The sequence below is a fragment of the Pezoporus occidentalis genome, unplaced genomic scaffold (assembly GCF_034315485.1).
Source record: "Pezoporus occidentalis ecotype Australia unplaced genomic scaffold, CSIRO_AGI_Poc_V1 ctg112, whole genome shotgun sequence".
In the NCBI taxonomy this organism is placed as follows: domain Eukaryota; kingdom Metazoa; phylum Chordata; class Aves; order Psittaciformes; family Psittacidae; genus Pezoporus; species Pezoporus occidentalis.
The window spans coordinates 1,766,214-1,789,098 of NW_026912907.1; the positions used below are offsets into that span (position 1 = coordinate 1,766,214).

The 22,885-nt window shown below is 38.6% G+C and overlaps 1 protein-coding gene across 13 annotated transcripts in view; it reads left to right on the forward strand.

Annotated features, from left to right (window-relative positions):
- ATP2B1 (ATPase plasma membrane Ca2+ transporting 1) overlaps positions 1-22,885 on the forward strand; it is a 66,658-nt gene that overhangs the window by 25,406 nt on the left and 18,367 nt on the right. For all 13 annotated transcript variants that reach the window (XM_062633597.1, XM_062633627.1, XM_062633588.1 and 10 more), the window contains 10 exons: positions 4,772-5,189; positions 9,977-10,174; positions 11,026-11,280; positions 11,361-11,486; positions 12,475-12,618; positions 15,513-15,551; positions 16,582-16,743; positions 18,335-18,549; positions 19,711-19,953; positions 22,319-22,560. In XM_062633597.1, coding sequence (XP_062489581.1) covers positions 4,985-5,189; positions 9,977-10,174; positions 11,026-11,280; positions 11,361-11,486; positions 12,475-12,618; positions 15,513-15,551; positions 16,582-16,743; positions 18,335-18,549; positions 19,711-19,953; positions 22,319-22,560 — 1,829 coding nt within the window. In that variant the 5' untranslated portion in view covers positions 4,772-4,984. The remainder of the gene's footprint in view (positions 1-4,771; positions 5,190-9,976; positions 10,175-11,025; positions 11,281-11,360; positions 11,487-12,474; positions 12,619-15,512; positions 15,552-16,581; positions 16,744-18,334; positions 18,550-19,710; positions 19,954-22,318; positions 22,561-22,885) is intronic.

The window sequence follows — 22,885 nt, forward strand, 5'->3', positions numbered from 1 at the left end:
CCTTCTCTTCACCACAAGGAAATGTGATTTGATGGCTTGAAGCAGTGGAACATCGAGTGCTGTGGGTTTCAAACTAAAGTATACAAAGGCATATTTTTCAGTGTCTTGAAAGCTGTTTTGAAACAGGTTAAAATAGCATGGCAGCTGAAACATATGGGGACAGTTTCTATCACTGCAACCTCTTGGTATGCAGATCTGTCTAGTCTTCATTGAACTAATGAGATTAAACGAAGGCTTTCCTGAGATAATCACTTTGCAAGCCTTTTCCTATATTGCAGCAACCAGCTTTAGTGTGTTGTTGAAGGTCAAATGCTAGTACAGCTAATGCTTAATATCTGAATGCATAGTATTCAAGCAGATGTATAAATTAAACTGAATGACACAGGATGCATGATAGCTGGAGCTTTGGCTCTTGATGTCTGAGTTTGGTCAAGTATTTTAAGATTTAATTTTCTTAGTATTAAACCACATTTCCCATAGGTTGGTGAAGCAAGTATTAAGTGCAAGTTTAATAACAGGAAAGGCTTGGATAGGGGTCTAAGATATGCTAGGTTTTGTGGATCTGGGCAGTAGTAATTATGCAACACTTGAGCTCTGCTGTTTGCATTTGATTGTCAGTGCATGGCCACTGCAAGCTGTCACTTCAAGGTTGTCTTAGTTTATAATGAATGTAGAATGCAGATTATCGCTTTCTTTCAAATTGAAGGAATTACTAAATATTAAATTACTAATTAATAAAGAATTTCAGCTGTGAAGGACTATTTCTGGAGTCCTTTTTGATGCATATTTAATGTTCAGGGCTTCTGTTTGGGTGGGGCAGGGGATTAACATGGGTTTATATGTTGAGTGTTGTTTTAAGAACACTTTAAGAAACGTGTTACGGCTGCTTCTGGCTTGATCAACATAGTATGTTCTGGTCGCATTAATAGAATTGTACTCTGTAGTCTCTTCATGCTTTAATAAACATCTCTATATGTAGACTTGTGTTCAGAGCTTGTCCTTTTTCCAGGCCAACTGCAGAGGTTCATGAGGCTGTCAGATTTATGACACTGGCAAAATTACCTAACCTTTATTTCATGGGTTATGGTTTTGAATTATTGTCTTTAGTAACAAAGCATGTTCACTTAGCAGTGAATATTAATATGATTTGAATAAGGAATTTAAGATGCAGTATTCTTCATGGGCAGCCACAATGACATGATGTGTTGGTGAAGTAATTACAGTCATAAAGCAGTGGGGTCTTTTCAGAGAGAATATGCAAGTATCTGAATCCTGTCTATGAGAGTATATGCTGCTACTGTAAGGTGCCTCTGCACTACAGGATTTATAGCCATTTGAGTATGACAGAAAATAGCTTTAAAGTTGTTCCTAGTCTCAATTATATGCAAACAAAGGATTATCCAAAAGTTCTTGTGCCTAATGTAAGACAGACTCTTCTTAATTGTTTTGTGTGCAGGTTTTTTTAATCTGGACACTAACATAACTTCAGCTGAATTAAACTTTAAACTGGAACTTCAGCAATAGTGTATAAGTGACTTGCAGTTTCATAACTGTTTCTTTAATTCAGAAGGTTGAGATATTAGCAGATTGGAAGTTTGAGGTGAGTCGCTTTTAGCTATAGTGCTTCAGAGCTCATGCTACTTGGATGATGTATCTCAAATGACTGCTGTAAGAATTGAGATCTGGAACACTAATCAAAACAAGTAAATATATTCCAATAGTTGAAGAGATAAATATTATTAGATGATCTTTGTAGCTTAAAATGTGCTTTCCCTGGAAGTGTTCAAAAACCATGTAGGTAAGGCCCTTAGTGATATGGTTTAGTGGTGGACTTGGTAGTCCTGGGGTAGAGGTTGGACTTCATCTTGCAGATCTTTTCCAGCCTAAACGATTCTATGATTATTTCATGACACTTTAATTTCACTGTTTATAGTTGCATTATGCATCACCACTTTGTTACAAAAGCAGGCTGTTGGAACTTGCTGTAACAGGAAATGAATGCATGTTGCAAGATTTGACATGTAACCTGCATTAAGGATATTTCTCAATGAAAATTGTAGCAAGGTTTCTCTTTAGGAATCAGGAAAGAAATGATGTTAAGTCCATTCTGTACCCATGTGCTAAGGGGCTTTTGTACTGTCTATTGCAATGCCTGGTAAAAAAATGAGCTACTGGAGCAGATTCTTTCTGGTCTGATTTGCTGTAATAATTGCTAATGTTTAACCAAGTTTTCATAATATGGAGCAAAACTGCTCTTGCTCATTATTCAGAATTTGAAGTGTCCTCACACTGTTTCTCTCTATTTTCCACAGCTATTTCTCGACTGTGATGAAAGACAAAATAGTCTGTAACACTAGTAGACCTGATCTGCAGAACCATGCTGTTTCTGTCGTGTTAATGTAAACTTACTGAACTTGTGTGTGAGCCCTGAAGGCATGAAGTACCACTGAGGTACTTCAGAACATCTGAGAACCCCTTTCAGGATAAACTGTTAATAATAGCTCATTACTGGAGTATTGTGTCTTAACAAAAATGGATCTAGATGGATAGATGATAGAACTCAATATAGAGATTATGGAGCACGAGCACAGCATGAGCTATGATTGAGCAATGTTACTGCTCTTAAAATTACTTGCACATGACAGCAAGGCTTGCCCTGGCTCAATATTCAGTTTCAGAGCTTTTCAGTGCCAGCTAAGCAGTGACTAGAGCTGTAGCTTTTCTTAACCTCACTTCTGTACTTGGTGTATTTGGGCCTCAAGTCCTCAAGTGCAGGGCTTAAGCAGAGCTTTTCTTAATTAAAAATGGATCAAGTTTGATGTAATTAGTTGTAGGGCTTTCTCCTTGGTCTATTTTACCTAATTAGCAGCTGCAGCATCTTCTCTACAGTTACACAAACTCATTTGCCTCATCTGCTTCTTGTTATACTGTCATAGCTATGATCAGATGCCAGCTGAGAAATTCTCCTGGCGTACTAGTTGGCCAAGAGCGTTCAGCCTTCAGGCATTAGATGAAGACATGGTTTGGCCTTAAAGAGAACTCATTTGCGTGAACTTCTTCACTTAGAGGACACTCTAGCAGAACATGTTAGATGAAGAATGTGTATAAATCCAAACTGCATCTTGGCATGCAGGTGAATACCATTGTCATGGATTCTTCAACTGTTGAATTATTTTTTTGCAAATAACAATAAACAATGAAGATTTAAGTTTCAAATTAGGTACGTTGATGATGATACAGGGTGTTGAAGTTTTGTGCATGTAAGGATTGACTGCTTTATTATGACTGCTTTTTGTTTCTTTCCAGAAAACAGCTGTAGACAGTTTTTCTCAGATCCTCCTAGTCATAGGAAGAGTGGTTGTAGTTCTGCTGGAGATGGAACTGTCACTTGTGGTCGGGTGACATCACTTCAGGGTCTTTCAGCATCAGTGGTTGTCTTCAGTGCAAATCCAGTACTGTGGCATGGTGCTTGAAATGGTAGATTTGCTATAGCTGAAGCTGGTTGTTTCCAGAGCGGAGAACGGAGACTTTCCTGGAGCACATACCTTAAATTTCTAGTAATTAGGTGCTTGTAGCTGTACCTCAATATAGACACAGTGGTCCAGCTGAACCAGTCCCCTAACCTGGCAGGGCGATAGCCAGAGATCTTTGCTATTTGACTCTTTACCTTCATAAAGCAGTGCTGCAGTCAGTGGTAACTGTTTGCCTTATCTAAACATGTAACACCCGAGGGTCTTGTTGACCTGGAAGTGTCCAAATTACTGTTCATCTGAGCCTGGCAGTTATAATGTTTCATGGGGGAATATATTGTTACTTGTGCTCACTGTACCCATTAAGTTGCTAAAGGTGACATACATGATCAAGCTTGTCTTTTGCGCACAACAGATGTTTATATAGGCATGAAGTGGTTGTGCATTCACTATTCTGTTGTGTAGATACATGGGTATGTGCAAGATGTGTCAGCCAAGTGGGAATTAAATAGAGAGTGCCTGTGTAGGCCAAGAATCCTGTGGGTAGTTGTTAATTTCTCAGCTACAGTGCTCTGATAATCAGACAGAAGAGCTGCTCTTAATCTTCTTATCCCTTCTGTAGGGAGGTGGTGGTGTGCAATTTTCCCCTCTGTTCAAAGAATTAAATGCAGATACTGTGGGAGGTTTGACTTGTGATGAAATAGGCTGGAGTGGGGCTAAAACTGTTTGGACGCAAAAATACAGTAAGACCTAGTTCTGCTCGAAGGGTATACTGCTACTTACACTACAAAAGTACTTAATGCATGGGCTAACTTAGTGTTGAAACTGTTTTCCTTGAGGTTTGTACAAATGAAATTTACGGAAACACAAAAAGGCTTGTTCATCCCAAACTCTGAGGTGAAAGCTTCGTTGAGAAGTCGTGATTTTTGAGTGTGTTCTTTACCCTATGTGACATCAGTGGTGGATGCTCCAAACTCCATTTCCATGGAAACATATTTAGTTCCAGGTGTTCTTAAAGGTTTCCTTTTGTTACAGATCTTTGGTTTATCATCAAGCAAAATACAAAACAGAAAGGCAACAGCTGTTCTAATAACTTCATGATTTCAGAAAGTGGGAAACATCCATTTTATGCCTTGTCACTCTTCATAGCTGAATGCTAACTAAAAATGTTATAGGAAATACGAAGAAATTGTCTTAGGCAGCAATTTGTTCCATAACTTCAATGTGAAGAGGAGGGTTGTGTTACGATGTATTTCAGAATAGCTGTTCTGTAACTAAATGTATATTTATTCTTTCCCTAGACTGTACATGCCATTTGGCTTGGGGAACAGAATGCGCCATGGGACAACCTCAAAGATATCTCTCCAGACGGGGTCTCTTACTTGGGTGATGTGTCTGCTCTCCTGACTTGTCTTCATACCCAAAGGATTTATTTTCCTTTTGGAAATATTTTAAGTTGAAATCTTGTTCCTTACTGGCAACTGTCTACGTCTACACTAAAGACTGTACGCATCATGGGTGATATGGCAAACAACTCGGTTGCATATAGTGGCGTAAAAAACGCTGTAAAAGAAGCTAATCATGGAGATTTTGGAGTTACTCTTGCAGAGCTCCGTTCTCTCATGGAACTTCGGGCTGCAGATGCACTGCATAAAATACAGGAATGCTATGGAGATGTACATGGCATCTGTACAAAATTGAAAACTTCACCAAATGAAGGTAAGTCAGTTTTAACACTTGCTGAGGAAACTCCATTTAGGAAAAACCTCAGTGAAGCAAACTACTTAATTCTTTAATATAGCAAAGTTTATGATACTGCTTCTTACTCAAGGCAGAGAGGTATTCAATGGTAATAAGCAAGCAGGAGTTTTTTCAGTTAGTCTGAACTGCAGGTGAGATGTTTGATTAGCGATGAAGTTCCACTTTAGAATAAAGTTTATTGATGTAGGCATCCGCATATGAAATATAAATGCAACACAGCAATGTTAAACTTGCTGCAAAAGTGTAAGTTTTATGAATAGCTCATATGACCTATAGTTCATAGTTCGCACCATGCTGTCATAGAACACAGATTTTAATAGTCTAGTTCAGGGCTTATTAATGCTTCTGTGTTGCTACCTAGTTTTTGTATTCCCTAATGCAACAATTTTTAAAACTGATGACATCTCTTTTCTATTTGTACTACACTGGATTCTTGATGACATTTTCTAGTTTTTAAATCTACATTATTCTTTTAGATTTCATTTGATCTGTGCAAAATATTGATGCAACTTTAGGCACTGAGAGGTACTGTCGCTATTACTAGAAAGTTTGCAAAGTGATCACATACTCCTTTTGTCTAGAAATAAGCATCTTTAAGGAAGTCTTTGTCGTGTTAGACTTGATAGCATTCTATGAAGTGTGGCTACCTGATGCTTTTGCTTCTATGCAGTTATTATTCCAAGGTATATGTAGAGAAGGAAATAAACCTATCAAGTCTCCTTCCTGAGAGCTTTACAGAAGTTTGCTTTAAGATGTGTCTCTCTCTCACTACTGTCTTCTAGTGTAAATGGAGGCTATGAGCTTATATTTGTGAAAGATGCAAGTCCTATTGCTTAAAATATCTAAACAGTAGTATCCTGTACAAATGTTTTTAATGTTTCTTAACCTAATAGTAGCTCAGTGTGAAATCCTGCTGTTGGTAGTGAGTGAGAAGTACCAGAATCAGGATTTGGGTAAATTAGGATATCTCAGCATTTAAGGTCTCACATAGCTTTTAACCAGTGTTGGTGGCAGTAAAGTACCTGCTATTGTAATCCTGGAGAGCTGTTGCTTTCTGTTCTTCAGAAATGCTAGGGAAAGCATTTGGAAGGGTTTGTCTCCTTGGATCAAGAACAACCTACTAATCGGTTATCTCTGGGTACCTTTGCATTTAGTATGTTTTGGTTTGAACTGCTTTTGAAGCCAGACTCCAGTAATTATTTCAGTACGTGAACTTGGTTCCTCTTACCAAAACAAAAGTTGCCAGCTCTCATGCCCGACTTGCCAGTGAATGGGAGTAGACCAGTTACAGGCTGAAGAAGTCTGTAAAATGTGAGGTGTGCAAATGTCTGTTCCTCAGTATCAACAGACTTGTGAAATTTAGGGTGTGGGTGTGAAAAAAGCTGTGCACAAGCAGTGTAACACTTCTTAGTTTGGGGCAGCAATCTCTCTTTACCCTGTTAACCTGTTGCATAGCTTTGAAAGACAGTTTCCTTTCAGTGAAGAGGGTCCACAGTTTCTATAGTTGGAAACAGAGAGTTGAATCCTATTTTACAGTCATCTGTAATGATGCACTAAGTACCAAATACCTGGCATATGGCAGGATTCACTTTATATGATGTAACAAGCAGGTTAAAACATGGGAAAATGAGCATCTGCTGACATCTACTAAAACTGGAAAGGGTTAGATGCCCTTTCCTGCAGATTGATTCTGCTGTACAGAGGACCGGGTGATCAAGGCCTTTCCCTTTCAAAAGGATTTGACATTTAGTTTTATTGTACTGCAATCAGTTAAACACAATCACTAACTTGATAAAAGGGTGCCATCATTTTTTTGAAGTTTAAGAGCAGCTCGTATGTGCAGCAGGACCTCAACAGTTGAATGTGATAATTAGCTCAGAAAAGGTTAAGTAAGATAAGTTAGATCAGTGTCCTCTATAAAGGTGTCATTTTGGCTGTAAATCACTACATGAAACTTTAAAGAGCCAGCCTTTCTGTAAAGCTAGCTGCTATAAATTTTTTGGAGGTAGTACAGGAGAGCTCTTGTGAAAGTAGAACTAGGTCTCTTCTTTTGTCAAGTTCAAGTTGTAAGGGTAGGGATGGAGACCTTCTAATGAAGAAGAACTAGGAAAGATTCATGCAGAAAACTGTTAAGAGTAGTTGTAGCTCTCTAAAATCTCATGGGTATACCTACCAAAACCCTATGACACTTCCTCCTATTTAGAAGGGGGATTTTTTGTTATATGAAAATTTGACCTTTGTAGTTATCAGTGATTCACAGTGAAAGTACAGGTAGTTCTAAAATGGTACAGTGAATGAGTTCAGCTTGCATAATTACTTGAAGTAATTGCTTTGAAGTTACTGAACAATGTAAGGCAATGTCTGTTTTCAGGCAAAATGTGGATCAGACCTGCCTGGTTTGAAATGAGGAATGAAATCTGTCCTTTACCTTTTAGTATTACTAAAAACAGACACTGTGAGCAGGCTTAGCTGCTTAGCATTTGATGTTTACTGTGTCCTTATATGTGTGCAAACGTGAATAAATGAATGTCTGACATCTGTAGTAGTAAAAGGCCTTGGGTTCTGGAGAGATGGGCCACAGGTCAACGTAAGTTTGGTTTTCTAGTAACTATTACTTCTAGATTTCTAATAAAATTTGCATATGAATCTTTACTTATTCACTTGACCAATATTTTTCAACTTAATACCAAATAACATAAATTAGCCTAATTCAGATACATAATGAACAATATAATGGCAGTAATGTCAGCCTCAGGAGTATACATGATGAACTACGAAAGTGCCAGCTGTGTGGCAAATGTATCAAGTTTGGTAATGGTGCATGGTGTATTATGGAGAATACTAAAAATACAAAAGCTTCTTGTCTTTGCTGGGCTTATTTGCTAATCTTCACTAAGTGGTTCTTGACAGTAGCTTGGCTTTTTATGTATACATAATAAATATATATATGTACATACATATACCATTGCTGTACACTTCTGGTATTTTGCATCCTTTCACAGGATGCACCCTGTGAAAGCAAGAAGAAAGTGGTGCTGCTGATGTTATGTAAATAATCTTCCAAACTTTGCCATTCTGAAAGGAAGAGAGAAACGATATCTATTGCAAAATAGCAATATGGTCCAGCATTTTGGATTGGCCAAGCTGTTCTGAGTTTCTCTAGATCCTCTTGTATAGCTTGATTTTTGAAAATGGTCTTGCAGCTTTGAATTGAGTGAAAGTAAGCACCTCAAAGCTTGAACTTCAAGAAGTACAGTCTTAGAGATAACAAGTAAAATTACTCCTTTGTGTTAAACCTCCAAAGCAATGAATTCAAGGTAAATCTAAGAGTGTTAGAATAATTTATTATCTACACTAAGTATGTTTAATTTCACTTCTGAAAAGATCTGCATGTAATATTTTGCCTTTCAGTTAAGTGATTCCGTAGCAATTGTTAGCATTTAAAACCGAGCTTTGCAGTTCAGTGTCTTGAAATAACATCTGACAGTTCTAGGAAATGCATGTTAAGAGGTGTTAAATACCCCGCTTATGAAAGGCAGTTGCAATGGTCACTGTTCTTATTGGTTACCTAGCATGTTTGCAGTGTCTTTATCACTAAGCAGATAGGTTAACTACTAAAAAACTGCTACTATAAAAACTGCTGTCTTCAAGGAGGTGCTTATCGTAACCTTGGAGGCATTAAGGTTGAAGCATCCAGACCTTCGCTCTGAACATGGCTGGATGTTTGGCCACTTTGCTTTGAAAAATCAGCTATTGGCTTAAATTCTGAGTGGTGGTTTAGGCAGCAGGAAAATGTTGAAGGAATAAAGAGGAGGTATACTTACAGAAGGTCTTGGGTGCATGACCTTGCACTGAATATACTTTGTATTTCTTTTTTTTTTAAGGACTTTGCTAATTCTTGAAGCTTGCTGTGCCTTTTAGTGAAGGCCACTTGCTCACTCGCTCACTCACTCTTGCCTGCTAATGTACCTTAAAGATGGTACAAGAGTTGAGACAGAAGAGAGGACTCAAATATGCCACATAAGAAATAAGATGGTTATAAAACTGAGGGGACAGACCCTGCACGGTGCTAAATGTGGGCTGACTCTGTGTGAGAGGAGATAGAAAGTGAAGCTTCAGAAAAGCGAACAATTCCTGTCCTGGCAGAAGCAGCATCCTTAAGTGGCTGCTTCTTTCCACATGATGCCTGGAGAGCTTCACCAACTCATAGTTGGTAGAATTTTCTGTAATAATTAAATAATACTTATTTATCATATTTATGGTATTTTTATTAGTTACATTAAATATTTCATTATAATGCTACATTAATTGTAGGATTCTAGGATGTTATCTCTGAATACAGAATCCCTGCAGTGGGAACCAGAGCTGACTTCACAGTTTGTGTTCTTGCTAAAGCTGCATGGTGGTGCTCAGTCTCAGTAGTAGTAACTCTACTAATGATCTTGTCTTGCAAATTTGTTTACTTGCTAGGAAGGTATGTCTGTTAACTATTACCTTGTTGCTATGTCGTAGCAAGTGCAAGTAGGTAGGCTATCAATTTACTTCATATTGGCAAAGTGTGAATTATAAAATATAGCTGGTTTTCTGTAGTGACTCTGATTTAAGGACAATACTGGCATGGCTTTTCAGCACTCTTGCTGAGTTACAGAGTGGGACTTCACCCCATAAATGGGAAACCTCAGTCGCTTCTAATGTGAGGGTGAAATGCAAGTAAACATCACTAACTTTGTCTTGTTATTGAATAGGTTTAAGTGGAAATCCAGCAGATATAGAAAGGAGAGAAGCAGTTTTTGGGAAGAACTTTATACCTCCTAAAAAGCCAAAAACATTTCTTCAGTTAGTATGGGAAGCACTACAGGACGTGACACTAATTATATTAGAAATTGCAGCTGTAGTATCCTTGGGCCTTTCTTTTTACCAGCCTCCAGGAGGAAATGAATCATGTAAGTAAACCTTTTAAAAAGTAGATGTGTACCTGTATTATACTACTCACTTTTCTCATCCAGCATGCCTATACTATAAATCTGGCGGGAGACCGTAAGTCAGGGAAAAAGCAACCTATTGTTCCTTATTGAGAGACTGCTTAGTCTAGCTTACTGTAGAAAGGCAACATGAGATTTCTCTGGTCATGATCTGGTATCATTCTGACCAAAATAATGCCAAGGTGAAGTTCAAGCAGTACAAACAAGGACTTGTCTTAAATCCAGCCATGTTTCTGTGCAAGTGTTTTTTTAGCTTTGCCTCAAATATTTAAGCAATTTGTAATTTGTGGTCATGTGCTTTCTTTGAGGAGTCAGCAAGTCTTAAATTTTCCTTGATTTGCAATATGACACTGGTAACTTTCTAATTTAGGAATTGAAGCTATATTTATACTTCTAAACGGAAAATGTAGGGATCTGGCCTTCATTGAACTGAATTTTTGCAGTGATATCTGGCTTGCTAAGATAAAGGTGAAGGGGGAAATGCAAAAGCAGAGGGTTGTTAACTAATTGACTAGCACAACATTCTCATGCCATCATTTAACAAGATAATAAAGACAAGTAACTTTCTGTATCAACTTCTCTTATATTCAGAGAAGCAGGAATGTAAATTCTAAGCAGTTTAACTTCCTTGAAGTGCTCTAGCTTTCAGGTTATTTAGCTTCTTTGTGTGTTATAAAGGTAAAATTGTGAAGAAGGCTAGCATGGAAAATGTTTAGCAACAAATAGTAGTTTCTTCTTCTAGACAAAACTTTATTGTTGTTGAAATAATTATCTGTGTGAACTTTATTAAATCTAAAACCTGTTTTCTACAGTATGTGGATCAGTAAATGTTGGTGAAGAAGAGGACGAATCTGAAACAGGTTGGATTGAAGGAGCAGCAATCCTCCTATCTGTAGTTTGTGTGGTATTAGTAACAGCTTTCAATGACTGGAGTAAAGAGAAACAATTTCGGGGATTGCAGAGCCGTATTGAACAAGAACAGAAATTCACAGTCATCAGAGGTGGCCAAGTCATCCAAATACCAGTAGCTGACATAATTGTTGGAGATATTGCACAAGTGAAATATGGTAAACATATTTTAAAAGTTGAACTTTCTTTTATTTTCAAAAAAGGAACTGCATTCAACATACCCAGTGATCTCTTGTAGGTGATCTCTTACCGGCTGATGGTGTACTCATTCAAGGAAACGACCTTAAAATTGATGAAAGCTCACTGACTGGAGAATCTGATCATGTTAAGAAATCCCTGGACAGAGATCCTATGCTGCTTTCAGGTGCGTGGCATTTGGCTGTTCTTCAAGAAAGTGATTTGTTTGTGGGGGTAAACTGGTTATTTAAAATGTTGAGGTATACAAAAATAGTGTTTTGTCAGAGTGAGTAGATTCTTAAGCAACTACACAAAATGTTTGTCAGTTTTATGGTTTCCTCTTACAGATAGTTTTGGCAATTAAAGCTCCAGGAGAGCATGGTGTTATATGCGCACATCTTACATTTGTCAACGCGAAGTTTGGGAGCTCATTTCCATTGTGCTTTGCTTCTCCCTGTGGAGAAGGACTTGGGGTGTTGGTCAATGAGAAAATGAACATGAGCCGGCAGTGTGTGCCCGCAGCCCAGAAAGCCAACTGTGTCCTGGGCCGCATCAAAAAGAGCGTGACCAGCAGATCGAAGGATGTGATCCTGCCCCTCTACTCTGCTCTCATGAGACCTCACCTGGAGTACTGTGTGCAGTTCTGGTGTCCTCAACATAAAAAGGACATGGAACTGTTAGAACAAGTCCAGAGGAGGGCCACAATGCTGATCGGGGGCTGGAGCACCTCCCGTATGGAGATAAGCTGAGAAAGTTGGGGCTGTTCAGCCTGGAGAAGAGAAGGCTGCATGGAGACCTCATAGCAGCCTTCCAGTATCTGAAGGGGGGATATAGGGATGCTGGGGAAGGACTCTTTATTAGGGTCTCTAGTGATAGGACAAGGGGTAACAGGTTAAAACTTAAACAGGGGAAGTTTAGATTGGATATAAGGAAAAAATTCTTTACTGTGAGGGTGGTGAGGCACTGGAATGGATTGCCCAGGGAGGTTGTGAACACCCTGGCGGTGTTCAAGGCCAGACTGGACAGAGCCTTGGGTGAGATGGTTTAGTGTGAGGTGTCCCTGCCCATGGCAGGGGGGCTGGAACTAGATGATCTTAAGGTTCTTTCCAACCCTAACTATTCTATGATTCTGTAACTGCTTAAGTCTCAATGGAAAATGTGATTCAATCTTTCAGGCACACACGTGATGGAAGGCTCTGGAAGAATGGTAGTAACTGCTGTAGGTGTGAACTCTCAGACTGGAATCATCTTTACCTTACTTGGGGCTGGAGGAGATGAAGAAGAGAAGGAGAAGGAAAAAGAGAAGAAGGACAAGAAAAGTAGGCATAATCATCTTGGATTCCTGGGGAGGGAGGGATGAACTCCTGAATGCTACTGGACGAAAGCATATTCTGATCATCTGGAGACAGAAATCTTTTTCTAAGCCTTATACTTTCAGTGAGTTTCACTGAAAGAAAACTCGGGTCCCGTGACCTGAGAGTACGCTACTACTAATAGCTTTTGTCGTGGATTTTTAATCAAACTCCAGATCTCATTGAGCAATTAAAGGTTAGAACTCTTGACCAGCCATACCATCTATAAATTGTTAAACTGCCATCTTCCGTAATTTAATGGTATACAATGTGAAGTGCATTCATGTCTAATAATAGCAAATACCTGTTTGTGGCAAACAGGTTATTACCAATAATACCACTGAAGTATCTCATTTTGCTTTTGGCAGATAGAAAATGTCCTTTATAGTGAGCTCTTCTATGATAATCATAGAATCACAAAGTGGTGAAGGGGAAAGTTTGTATCATTGTTATTGATGAGTTTATGGATATCTTAAGTATATATGACTGATTTTGATAAAGATGAGCTGCCTCTGCTGCTCCTTTTCTTCGAGTGCTGAAACTCTGAATGCAACTCAGAGCTCAGGCAAATCTCTAGTTGCACTTTTCTGTAAACTTAATTTTTGGTGGGATGAGGGCCTTCTGTAAAGTGTGAAATGGGCTATCTTCCTTCTTCTGAAGGACGTACTTAGTAGCTGGAATTGTAAGGTCACTTATCTAAACTATAGCCTTTATCCAGAAAATCAAAGGTCTAGAAATGTCAATCAGTCATGTTTTAATACTAGCTTTCATAAGGCATGTTTAGGACTAAGCTGCACCACAACAGAAATTTTCTTAGCTGTTGTGAAATCTACTGGATGGGACTGAACCTGAGGATTTTGGCAAAAAAAATAGACTTTTTCATCAGAAGAATATGAAACAGTAATAAAAAGCAGTACAGAAATGTGGTTAGGAATGTTGATAGCCTTCAAACTAAAAAGGCAATTGTTGAAATGTGTGCTCTGCGCAGAAATTAGGATTGAACTGTGCTTTTTGTTTTGTCCTAATCCACAAACAGTTTACAGTTCTGACCCTTCTTGAAAACTAAGGTAGTAAGCTTCATCAGAAGTAAGTTACAAGAGTTGTTACAAGAATTGGAAGTTCAAAGTTAGTTTGAAGCTCAGGCATGGTAGTGAAGATAAACACTTCCAGGGATTAGTGGGGAACTGTTTCCATCCTTTGCTCTTTCCCTTACAGAGGAAGAAGGAAGCAAGCAACACTACCAGCTGCTACAGGGGATATGCAGAAGATTATAGGTTTTATTATTATTCTGGCAGCATTTCTTATTTAGGAGCAGTATTTTTGACAAGTAGTGTTTTGGTGTAATTTAGGGCCTTAACGTTTAAGGGGCTCTTTTTTGCCTCCCAAGACACACAACTTCCTCCTTCCTTTAAGTTAGGTGCCTAATAAGATTCTCCTTGGTAGAACTCAGGTTAAACTCAATTAGCTTCTCTGCCAATGTTAAGGAGATTAAAGTGGCTATTTTCAGATGGCTGTGTATGTCTTGGTTCAGAATGAAAGCACAAGGAGTTAGAAGTAACTCAAGTGTAGAATTTTGCTCTTATAAGAGGGAGAGGGGAAATAGGAAAGAATAAATACTAAATTAGGATACAATGATGTGTTCTTGAGTCTGAAGTGGCTTCTTTTCTACTTTCTATAGAAAGTGAACGTGCTTTTTTTCCCCTCCTCAGCTGTTCTGAGGATGCTTGAGGGAAGATCTTATGTATAGCAATCAGACTATGTCTAAAGCAATAATACAGTGGAGGTATTAAATGCCATTCCAGACAGGCTGCTTGATATTTTGATTTTCTTCTACCTGAGTGCTCTTACACATTTCAGTCTATGTAACTTAAGGCTGAAGACTTACTGAATTGCCAGTGTTACCAAAAAATTCTGTTGTTTTTTTTTTCCCCAAGTTCCTCAATTCTGTGCTTTCATTTCAGGTTATTACAGATAGTTACTATAGCCCTTGCTTTCTCTATTTAAGAGAAATGTTTGTTGTCACTTGCCAAGGTAGTACCTAAACCTTTTTCCTTCAAAACCCAAATAAAAAAAGGTAGTGTCTGTTCTGTCTTTCCCCTTCTTCCCCCCATAAGATACACACAATGTGTCAGTCTTCTAGTTACTTTTAATGTTTCGTCCATTATTTTCTTCTATTATTTCACTGTCCTTCTTTCTGGTCTCTTGGACAACATGTCTGAAGAGAGTTAGGAGGGATATTATGAATGCGAACTGTTCTCTTAGTGGTGTAATGTTGGTATGTTGCCTATAGATTATGTTCATGCTTGCGTAAATAGGGTTACCATAGATCCAGTAATCCGGTGCTGTGCCTCCATTAAGCTTTGGTGTGGATTTATAAATATTTTATACTACAGTAGCTTCTACAGTGTTGAACAAAGCACTGCTTCTGGAAATGAGATTCTGCAGTTTGTTTACAGCAGTAGTCAGATGAAGTTGCCAAATGTTGGAGGAACAGAGAGCAAGACTGAGGCCACCAGAATCACCTTAGCGTCACCATTTTTTACCCGGGAAAAATGCTTAGGCAAGCCTTTTAAAAGCTTTTCTCACAAGTAATAAATGTCTGTTACAGTAATGTGTGCAAGCTTACCTATGGTAGCATAACTCTGCAGCAGTCTTTTATGGAAAAAGTAAAAAAAAAAGTCCTGATGCAAACTGTTTCTGTGAGTTGACATCTGCTTTTAAAGCTTCAGTTATATGATCCCTCTGTCTCACATAACTGCTTGTTTCAGCATATGGTAATGTATGCATTATATATAAATATAAATACTGAAATGAACTCTGCAGAGCCAGTTTAAGCCGCAGCTTGTTTCCCTCTCCAACAGGTAAAAAGCAAGATGGAGCTGTTGAAAACCGTAACAAAGGTAAATGCAGATTCTCTGATCCTTTCTTGCAAGTCCCTATTTTCTGAGTGTTTGTAATAACGAATACATACTTTCGTAAGCAAATGAATATTTAAATCCAAAGTGCTTATGCTAAAGATGGCACAAGTTAATCTGTCCAAAGCATATGCTTAAATGAACATGGTGGTCTCAACATAGCTAGATACTACAAAACTGAACTTTGCCATTGATTTTCAAGCTATCTTGTTGAGGTGAGTTACCCTTGGCTGGCTACCAGATACCCACCCAGCTGCTCTCTCACTCCTCCCTGCCTCAGCAGGACAAGGCAGAAAATAGGATGAAAATCCTGTGCGTTGATATGAGGACAGAGAGATACTTATTAATTATCTTCACAGGCAAAACATATTCAACTTGGGAGAGATTAATTTACTGCCAATTAAAAATAGAATAGGATGGTGAGAAACAAAAACATCTAAAACAGCTGCCCCTCTCTGCCTCCCCTTCCTTTCAGGCTCAACTTCACTCCTGATTACCCCTGAGGAGTGCAGGGGGATGGGGAATGGGGTTTTTTGGTCACTTCATAGTGCTTGTCTCTGCCCCTTTGTCCTCACACTCTTCCCCTTCTTGATCACAGGGTCCTTCAAAAAGGACTGTATCCTACTGGAACTTTCCCAGTTTGGGTTTTCACAGGCCACAGTTCCTGCCAGGAGCCTGCTCCATCATGGGCCTTTCACAGGCTGCAGCTTCTTTCAAGGCACATCCCCCTGCTCTGGCTTGGGGTCTTCTGTGGGCTGCAAGTGGAGATCTGCTCCACTGTGGTACTTGGTGGGCAGCAGGGGGACAGCCTGCTTCAACATGGTTTTATCTATGGGCTGCAGCTCCCCTGCTGCCAGCACCTGGGCACCTACAACCAATATACTTGTTTAAACATTCATGTGTAGTATGGTGTCTCTGGGTACAAGGTGCTACACAGTACTGGTGTTGGTAAGCTTGTTAAGTATCACTCATTTTGGGGGCTCCCCAAGTGGATAAACTTAATTTGATCTTCTAGCTAAAGCTCAGGATGGTGCAGCCATGGAAATGCAGCCACTGAAGAGTGAGGATGGTGGGGATGGAGACGAGAAAGACAAGAAGAGAGCAAATTTGCCAAAGAAAGAGAAGTCAGTTCTTCAAGGCAAACTTACAAAGCTTGCAGTTCAGATTGGCAAAGCAGGTATGATGTGTCATTAAGCTCCTTATGTTGATACCATGTGTTTGAATAAAACTGGAATGTGTGCAGTTTGTGAGGGGTTAACTGAAGTAGCTAGCCTTGACTGGTTTGATTATTTAAGTGCAAAATTCCAATACGTGCAAGTATGCCACTGAGCGAGGTGGTGGCTTCTCAGATTGTCATATGGATGGCTTTTATTTTTCCTTGATTTAAGTAGATTCAGGCCTTAGAGTGCCTGCTTCTGGAAGAGAAAATTCAAACTTCATAACATTGGACAACTGTTACCAAAGATCATTTTTAGATAAGGCATTTCTTGATGTACCTAGAGAACTATAAATTGAGCGAAGTCTGGAAAATGTAGTAGAGTCAACCAGGTTATCTCTAGTACTTCCAGAAGCTTAGATATTTCCACTTAATATATGCCTTACAGTATGTAACACTTTTGGACTTTCTACTATCCTTTAGTTTATGTTACTCCTCAATCAGCTAGTATTCAGCTGTCTTCATAAACAGTTGCTTCTTGAAAGTAGGCTAAAGCAACAGTGAAGTTCAGTGTAAATTTTAGGCTATGTTATCTAGCATGTAGAGGTTTAATTAAAATATTTCAGGGTTTACTTTGACCCATGTAGAATTGTTGGAAGATTTAGGTTAGGGACTTTAAGAAGTCTTGCAGCCCAGCCCACAGTTCAAAAAGGGCTGACTTCAGCATCTGTGTCATAAGACAGTTACAGTGTGAAAACAAAGCAATTAAGCTTTTAGCTTTAGCACTCTAGTTATGTATAGGAATGTTAATTTTTCAGGAAGACTTGTACTGACAAATGTGGGATAAAGCTTCCATGGTATGTTTAATGTGAAGTGTTGTTCTTATGACACTTTTTCCCCCCCCACTTTTCATAGGGCTTCTGTTTTCCTTTTTTTGCTTTTTCACCCATTGTAACTCTCCACATACCCTTAATGCTCATCTGCTTCATGCATGCCTTTTTCTGTCCTGCACACACTGAAGCACCTTTTTACAAAGAATCGACACTCTTCATACAGTGAATTCTGTTCCTTTATTCCAGCTAGATCCATTTTCCTTCACTGTTTTTATGTGGTGTCTTAAATGTGCTGCTTGGCTTGCTAGTAGCCGTTCTGGTTTGTCTTCCTAGTTATTCCCAGTTCACTGAACACTGCTTAGCTGCCATATTTAATCACAGCTTCAGCAGGAAGCAGGGTGCAGACTGTCAGCAGCTTTCTCTAGTGACTAATTCAGCAGTGCAGTCATTCAAGGTCTGCTGAATTATTTCAGTTCCTGTTCTGCTTAGGCAATTGACATTACATATTTGTCTGTCCTGATCATAATTAGATCTTTCACTTTTCAATTAAATACTAGAAGTTTCTAAGTGAGATGCATGAAGAAGTACTTGCATTGGAAGTTGGAACACCTTTGAGAACTACCTCAGTGTTTCCTGACTTGCCTGTTCAAAAATTACATAAAGTAATTACTTATTTAGCTCCTATAAAGGCAGAAGTATTTGCACTTGACTTATCCACAGTCTGTATTGCCAGATATTTGAGATACTTTCTGACAACTGTTTATTCTCTTTTTAACAAGGTTTATTGATGTCTGCAATTACAGTCATTATCCTTGTGTTATATTTTATAATTGATACCTTCTGGGTTCAGAAGAGACCTTGGCTTGCTGAATGTACACCAATTTATATTCAGTATTTTGTGAAGTTCTTCATTATTGGAGTTACAGTCTTGGTGGTGGCAGTACCAGAAGGTCTTCCACTTGCAGTCACTATATCTCTGGCTTACTCTGTTAAGGTAAGTGCATAGATGTGGAACAGATTTTAAGGGTAGGTGGGTGTATTCATCCGCTGTAAATCTCAGTTTAGGTGTGGTGCACCACATACGTAACAGACTGGGGGAAGCTTTTCATGTTTCCCTGAACTGCATAAGTATTTTACTTAATGTCTGAATACACACTAACATGAACAGTGAGAAGTGGCAGGCTGCTGTTACCATCTAAAGATGAATGGGTTTAACTCACAATGCTGTAGCATTTGCTTATAATATATAATGTGTTAGAATTTGTAAATAACAAACTCTTCTGTAAAGCTGAACTTCTACCTAACTGATGTGTTAAGCGACTGCTACAAAAGTTTTCGGATTGATTTTCCTTGAGGATTGAATATTGTAGAATATGCAGCTTTCTGTTTATTTTGCAACATATTTTTTAATTCATGCTCTTTGTTCTCATTCTTATTGCTTCCTCATGCTGGGACCAGTTATTAATCTGAAAATCTAATTGTAAAGACATGGCTGTTTAGCCTATGTTCTAAAACTTAACTTGCAATACTAACTAGTAGTGGCCTTAGCATTTTATCATTTGAATACTGCCTCTTCAAGGTTAAAATACTATCCAAATCTGTTAAGTAAAGAATTTAAAGAGAGATTTTTGCCTATGAAACTTATGTAGTCCTCACTATCTTAGCTGAAACATTGGGCTCCCAGTTTGTATTTGATTTCAAGTCTGATTTTAGCTTTTTGAAATATGTCACTTGATGTTCAGATAAGTCTGTGGCACAGCTTACTTGATCTTTCTCATAAGCAGAAAGATTATTTATTTATTCATTTTGTTGTGTCTGGTAAAGCTCAGTCTGTACCTCTCCTCTATTTATAAATATCATCATAAGCTATTTGCTCATAACACAGTCTGAAAGGTATCAGTAGTCAGTGAGACATGCAGGTGTAAGGGATTAAGACTATTTATGAACCTTGTTCAAAATGAAGTTTATTGTGACGTAATAGAGTTAAAGGAATCCTGACTGACTGTGGCAGCTACAAATTCTTCTTCTGTAACATGCTAGGTGACTTAAAGGCTCAGTGTCTTTTGAAGCTGCTGTATAAGACTGGACACCCTAAATGAGAATATCTGAAATGTGAAGTAATGGTTATACCTGTTGACTGCTTTTATTTCCTTAGAAAATGATGAAAGATAATAACTTGGTGAGACATCTGGATGCATGTGAAACAATGGGCAATGCAACAGCTATTTGCTCAGATAAAACAGGAACATTGACCATGAACAGAATGACAGTGGTCCAAGCCTACATCAATGAAAAACATTATAAAAAAATTCCAGAACCAGAAGCTATTCCAGAGAAAACCATGGCTTACCTTGTGACAGGAATTTCAGTTAATTGTGCTTATACTTCCAAAATACTGGTAAGTGGATGTCCATTCTAATCAAGGTAAAAAAACTTCCTCAAAATTTCCACATTGTCTGGTGGCCCACATGGTGGTAGTCAGCTAAGTGTGTGTGACAAAATGCAGCATATAGGGTATTTTATACGTGCTGTAGATTGCTCAGGCATTTGAGTGTAAACTGCAAAAATAGCTTATTTCAGTTAGAACTGATAGTTCAAACATACAATCTCAGGAAGACAACTTCAAGATCACAGTTGTATCTAAATTAGTTTTTATAAGTGGGGCTGTTAATTTACTTGAAGAACATCTTGCCTGGGTTTGAGTGCTACTCCAAAGTAAGCGTGTAAGAGGAGCATAACATCAGCTAGAATCAGGGAAAATGCAGGTACAGATAAGGATACTAATGGATTTTTATTCCAAGTACTGTTGTATGTGTTTGTAGGCTTTAGAATTGTAACATCTTTGCTCATACCTTGTTTGAGACTTGCAAAATATTTTGGAATGAAAAGAATAATGGACCATTACACATTTTAAATACTGGACTAGTTAGCACTTAATTGCATCATTTTCTGAAGCTACATAGCTTCCTTGCTGTAGTTATTCCAATGTGTTGCATAACTTGTATTCTTTTAGGCAGGAAAAATAACTAGTAATTAGCTTTAAGGAATAAATTAGCACTTCAAGGTTTAGTAGAAGTCTACACTCTTAGTGCTTTGTGTAAGAATAGCAGTAAAACCCTAGTCCAAAAGCCACTTTTCAGCCAGTCTGGACCTCTGCAAGAATTTCAGTAGCGGTACTTAAGGTGGCACATCAAGATTGCCAGCACTGATTCCTGTGAAAAAAAGACTGTAATACTGCTAATGGTTTATAGCATGTGAGGAGTTTCACAGTCTTAATTTTCTAAAGATTTTTATATAGAAATTAAAAAAATAAATAGCTGCATGTAAACTGACCAGGCCCCTTAATTTTAATCAAATGACACCCAAGGCAGTCATAGTTAGTCTGTTTCACAGAATCACAAACAGCTAAAAGAAATCTCCTGAGATCCTCTGGTCCAACCCCCCTGCACAAAGCAGGGTCAGCCAGAACACATTGCTGAGGGCTGTGTTCAGTCAGGTTTCAAGAATCTCAAAGGATGGAGACTCTGAAACCTCTGGGCAGCCTGGTCATGTGTTTGACCACCCTTAGAGTAAAAAGGTGTTTCCTTATTTTCAAATGGAATTTCAAGAGTTTCACTTTGCAGCTGCTGCCTGTTGTCCTTTCGCTGTGCATCAGTAAGAAACCTGGCTTTGGTAGTCTTTACCATTGCTCCACCTGCTTGCCCCATTCAGGCATTTAATATGTCCTGATAAGTTTCTCCCCCAGAGCCTTCTCCAGGCTGAACAATCCCAGCTGTCTGCCACTCCTCACATGTCAAGTGCTCCAGTCCTTATACGTCTTTGTGGCCCATGGCTGACTTGCTTCTGGATGTCCATGTCTCTTTTACTGGCAAGCTTAGAACTGGACATCTTAAACTGCACATTAAAGTGAACATTTTTAAAGTGTGAGCATTCAGTACAGCCAAATCCAAGATGTTGCAGCTCTGAAAAATGAAAATGGATCACTCACGATTAATACGGTTCAGCTCTAGCTGCTTGAGGCATGTGAGGCTGACTAAGTGTTTCTGCAGGTTTTTGCTACAAACTGCACTGCAATGTTACAGCTATATAGGTTCAGAAATAACTTGAGAGAAATTTTTGCGCATTACTTACAGCAGTAGTATGTGCATATTTCACACTGCTGAGGTAAGAAACTTGTTCTGGCAGTAAAGGGTTGGAAACTTGTTTCTGAACTCTTTCCAGTTAAGTAGGCCATAGCCTGGAGAACAGAACTTGTAGTGAGACTTAAGAAGCTTAAAGACTTAGGTTTTTCGGTGGAAGGCTAACAGGTGAGGTGACTGCAGTCTTAAGTCATTGAGGAAGCGTTATTACGGGACAGGACACTTAATTTAGCAGAAATAATGCTAATTTAAGTAAACTTATATACATTTTTTAAAATGTGAAGTAGTTATTTAGGGACTACACTCAATCAGAATTGGATCATTTCAACTAATAGAAAATACCTTTTAGAAATACCATGTTACAATTTGATACAAACTGAATGAGTGATTTTTAAGCCTTGAGAAAGGGACTGAAAGATCCTAAACAGGTACAGAAGTTACCTATAAAAGCCAGCAGTGTGACTTTGACTCGTGACTCATGAATTTATAGAGTAAGCACTGTGAAAGTGAAACTTCCCCATCCCAGAGTTAAGCTTGGCCTTGACTTCTTTTTTTCTAAATGCTGTACTTCAGTGGTTCATAAGTTAACCTCCTAATCAGTGAAGGTTCTTGTTGTTCTTGCAGCCTCCTGAAAAAGAAGGTGGCCTACCACGTCATGTTGGAAATAAAACTGAATGTGCCTTGCTGGGATTGCTCTTGGATTTAAAGCGTGATTATCAGGATGTAAGAAATGAGATACCAGAAGAGGATTTGTACAAAGTGTACACCTTCAACTCTGTTAGAAAGTCTATGAGTACTGTCTTAAAAAACTCTGATGGCAGTTTCCGGATATTCAGTAAAGGTGCCTCTGAGATAGTTCTTAAAAAGTAAGAACAACTATTGTAATTCAGCACATAAATTTGGCTAAATGTTCTGATAAGTGAGGAGACTGAAGTGCTAAACAACATTGTGCCATAGCCTGTGAAATACTTCTGTTGCCCTGCTTGCAAACAAGTGCAGCAGTCCTGTACCTTTCTGACTGCAGCTGGCTTCTCGGCTTGTCTCCTTCAATTGTTTGACTTTCTACAGCAAGAAAGGCAATTAGCATTTAAGTTACTTTAATTTTAACACCCCAGCCCTGCTCCCCCCAAAATGAGCTGGTTGTGGTTAATTTGTGAACTCTCTTAGAAGAAAGTATCTATGAAGTGATCA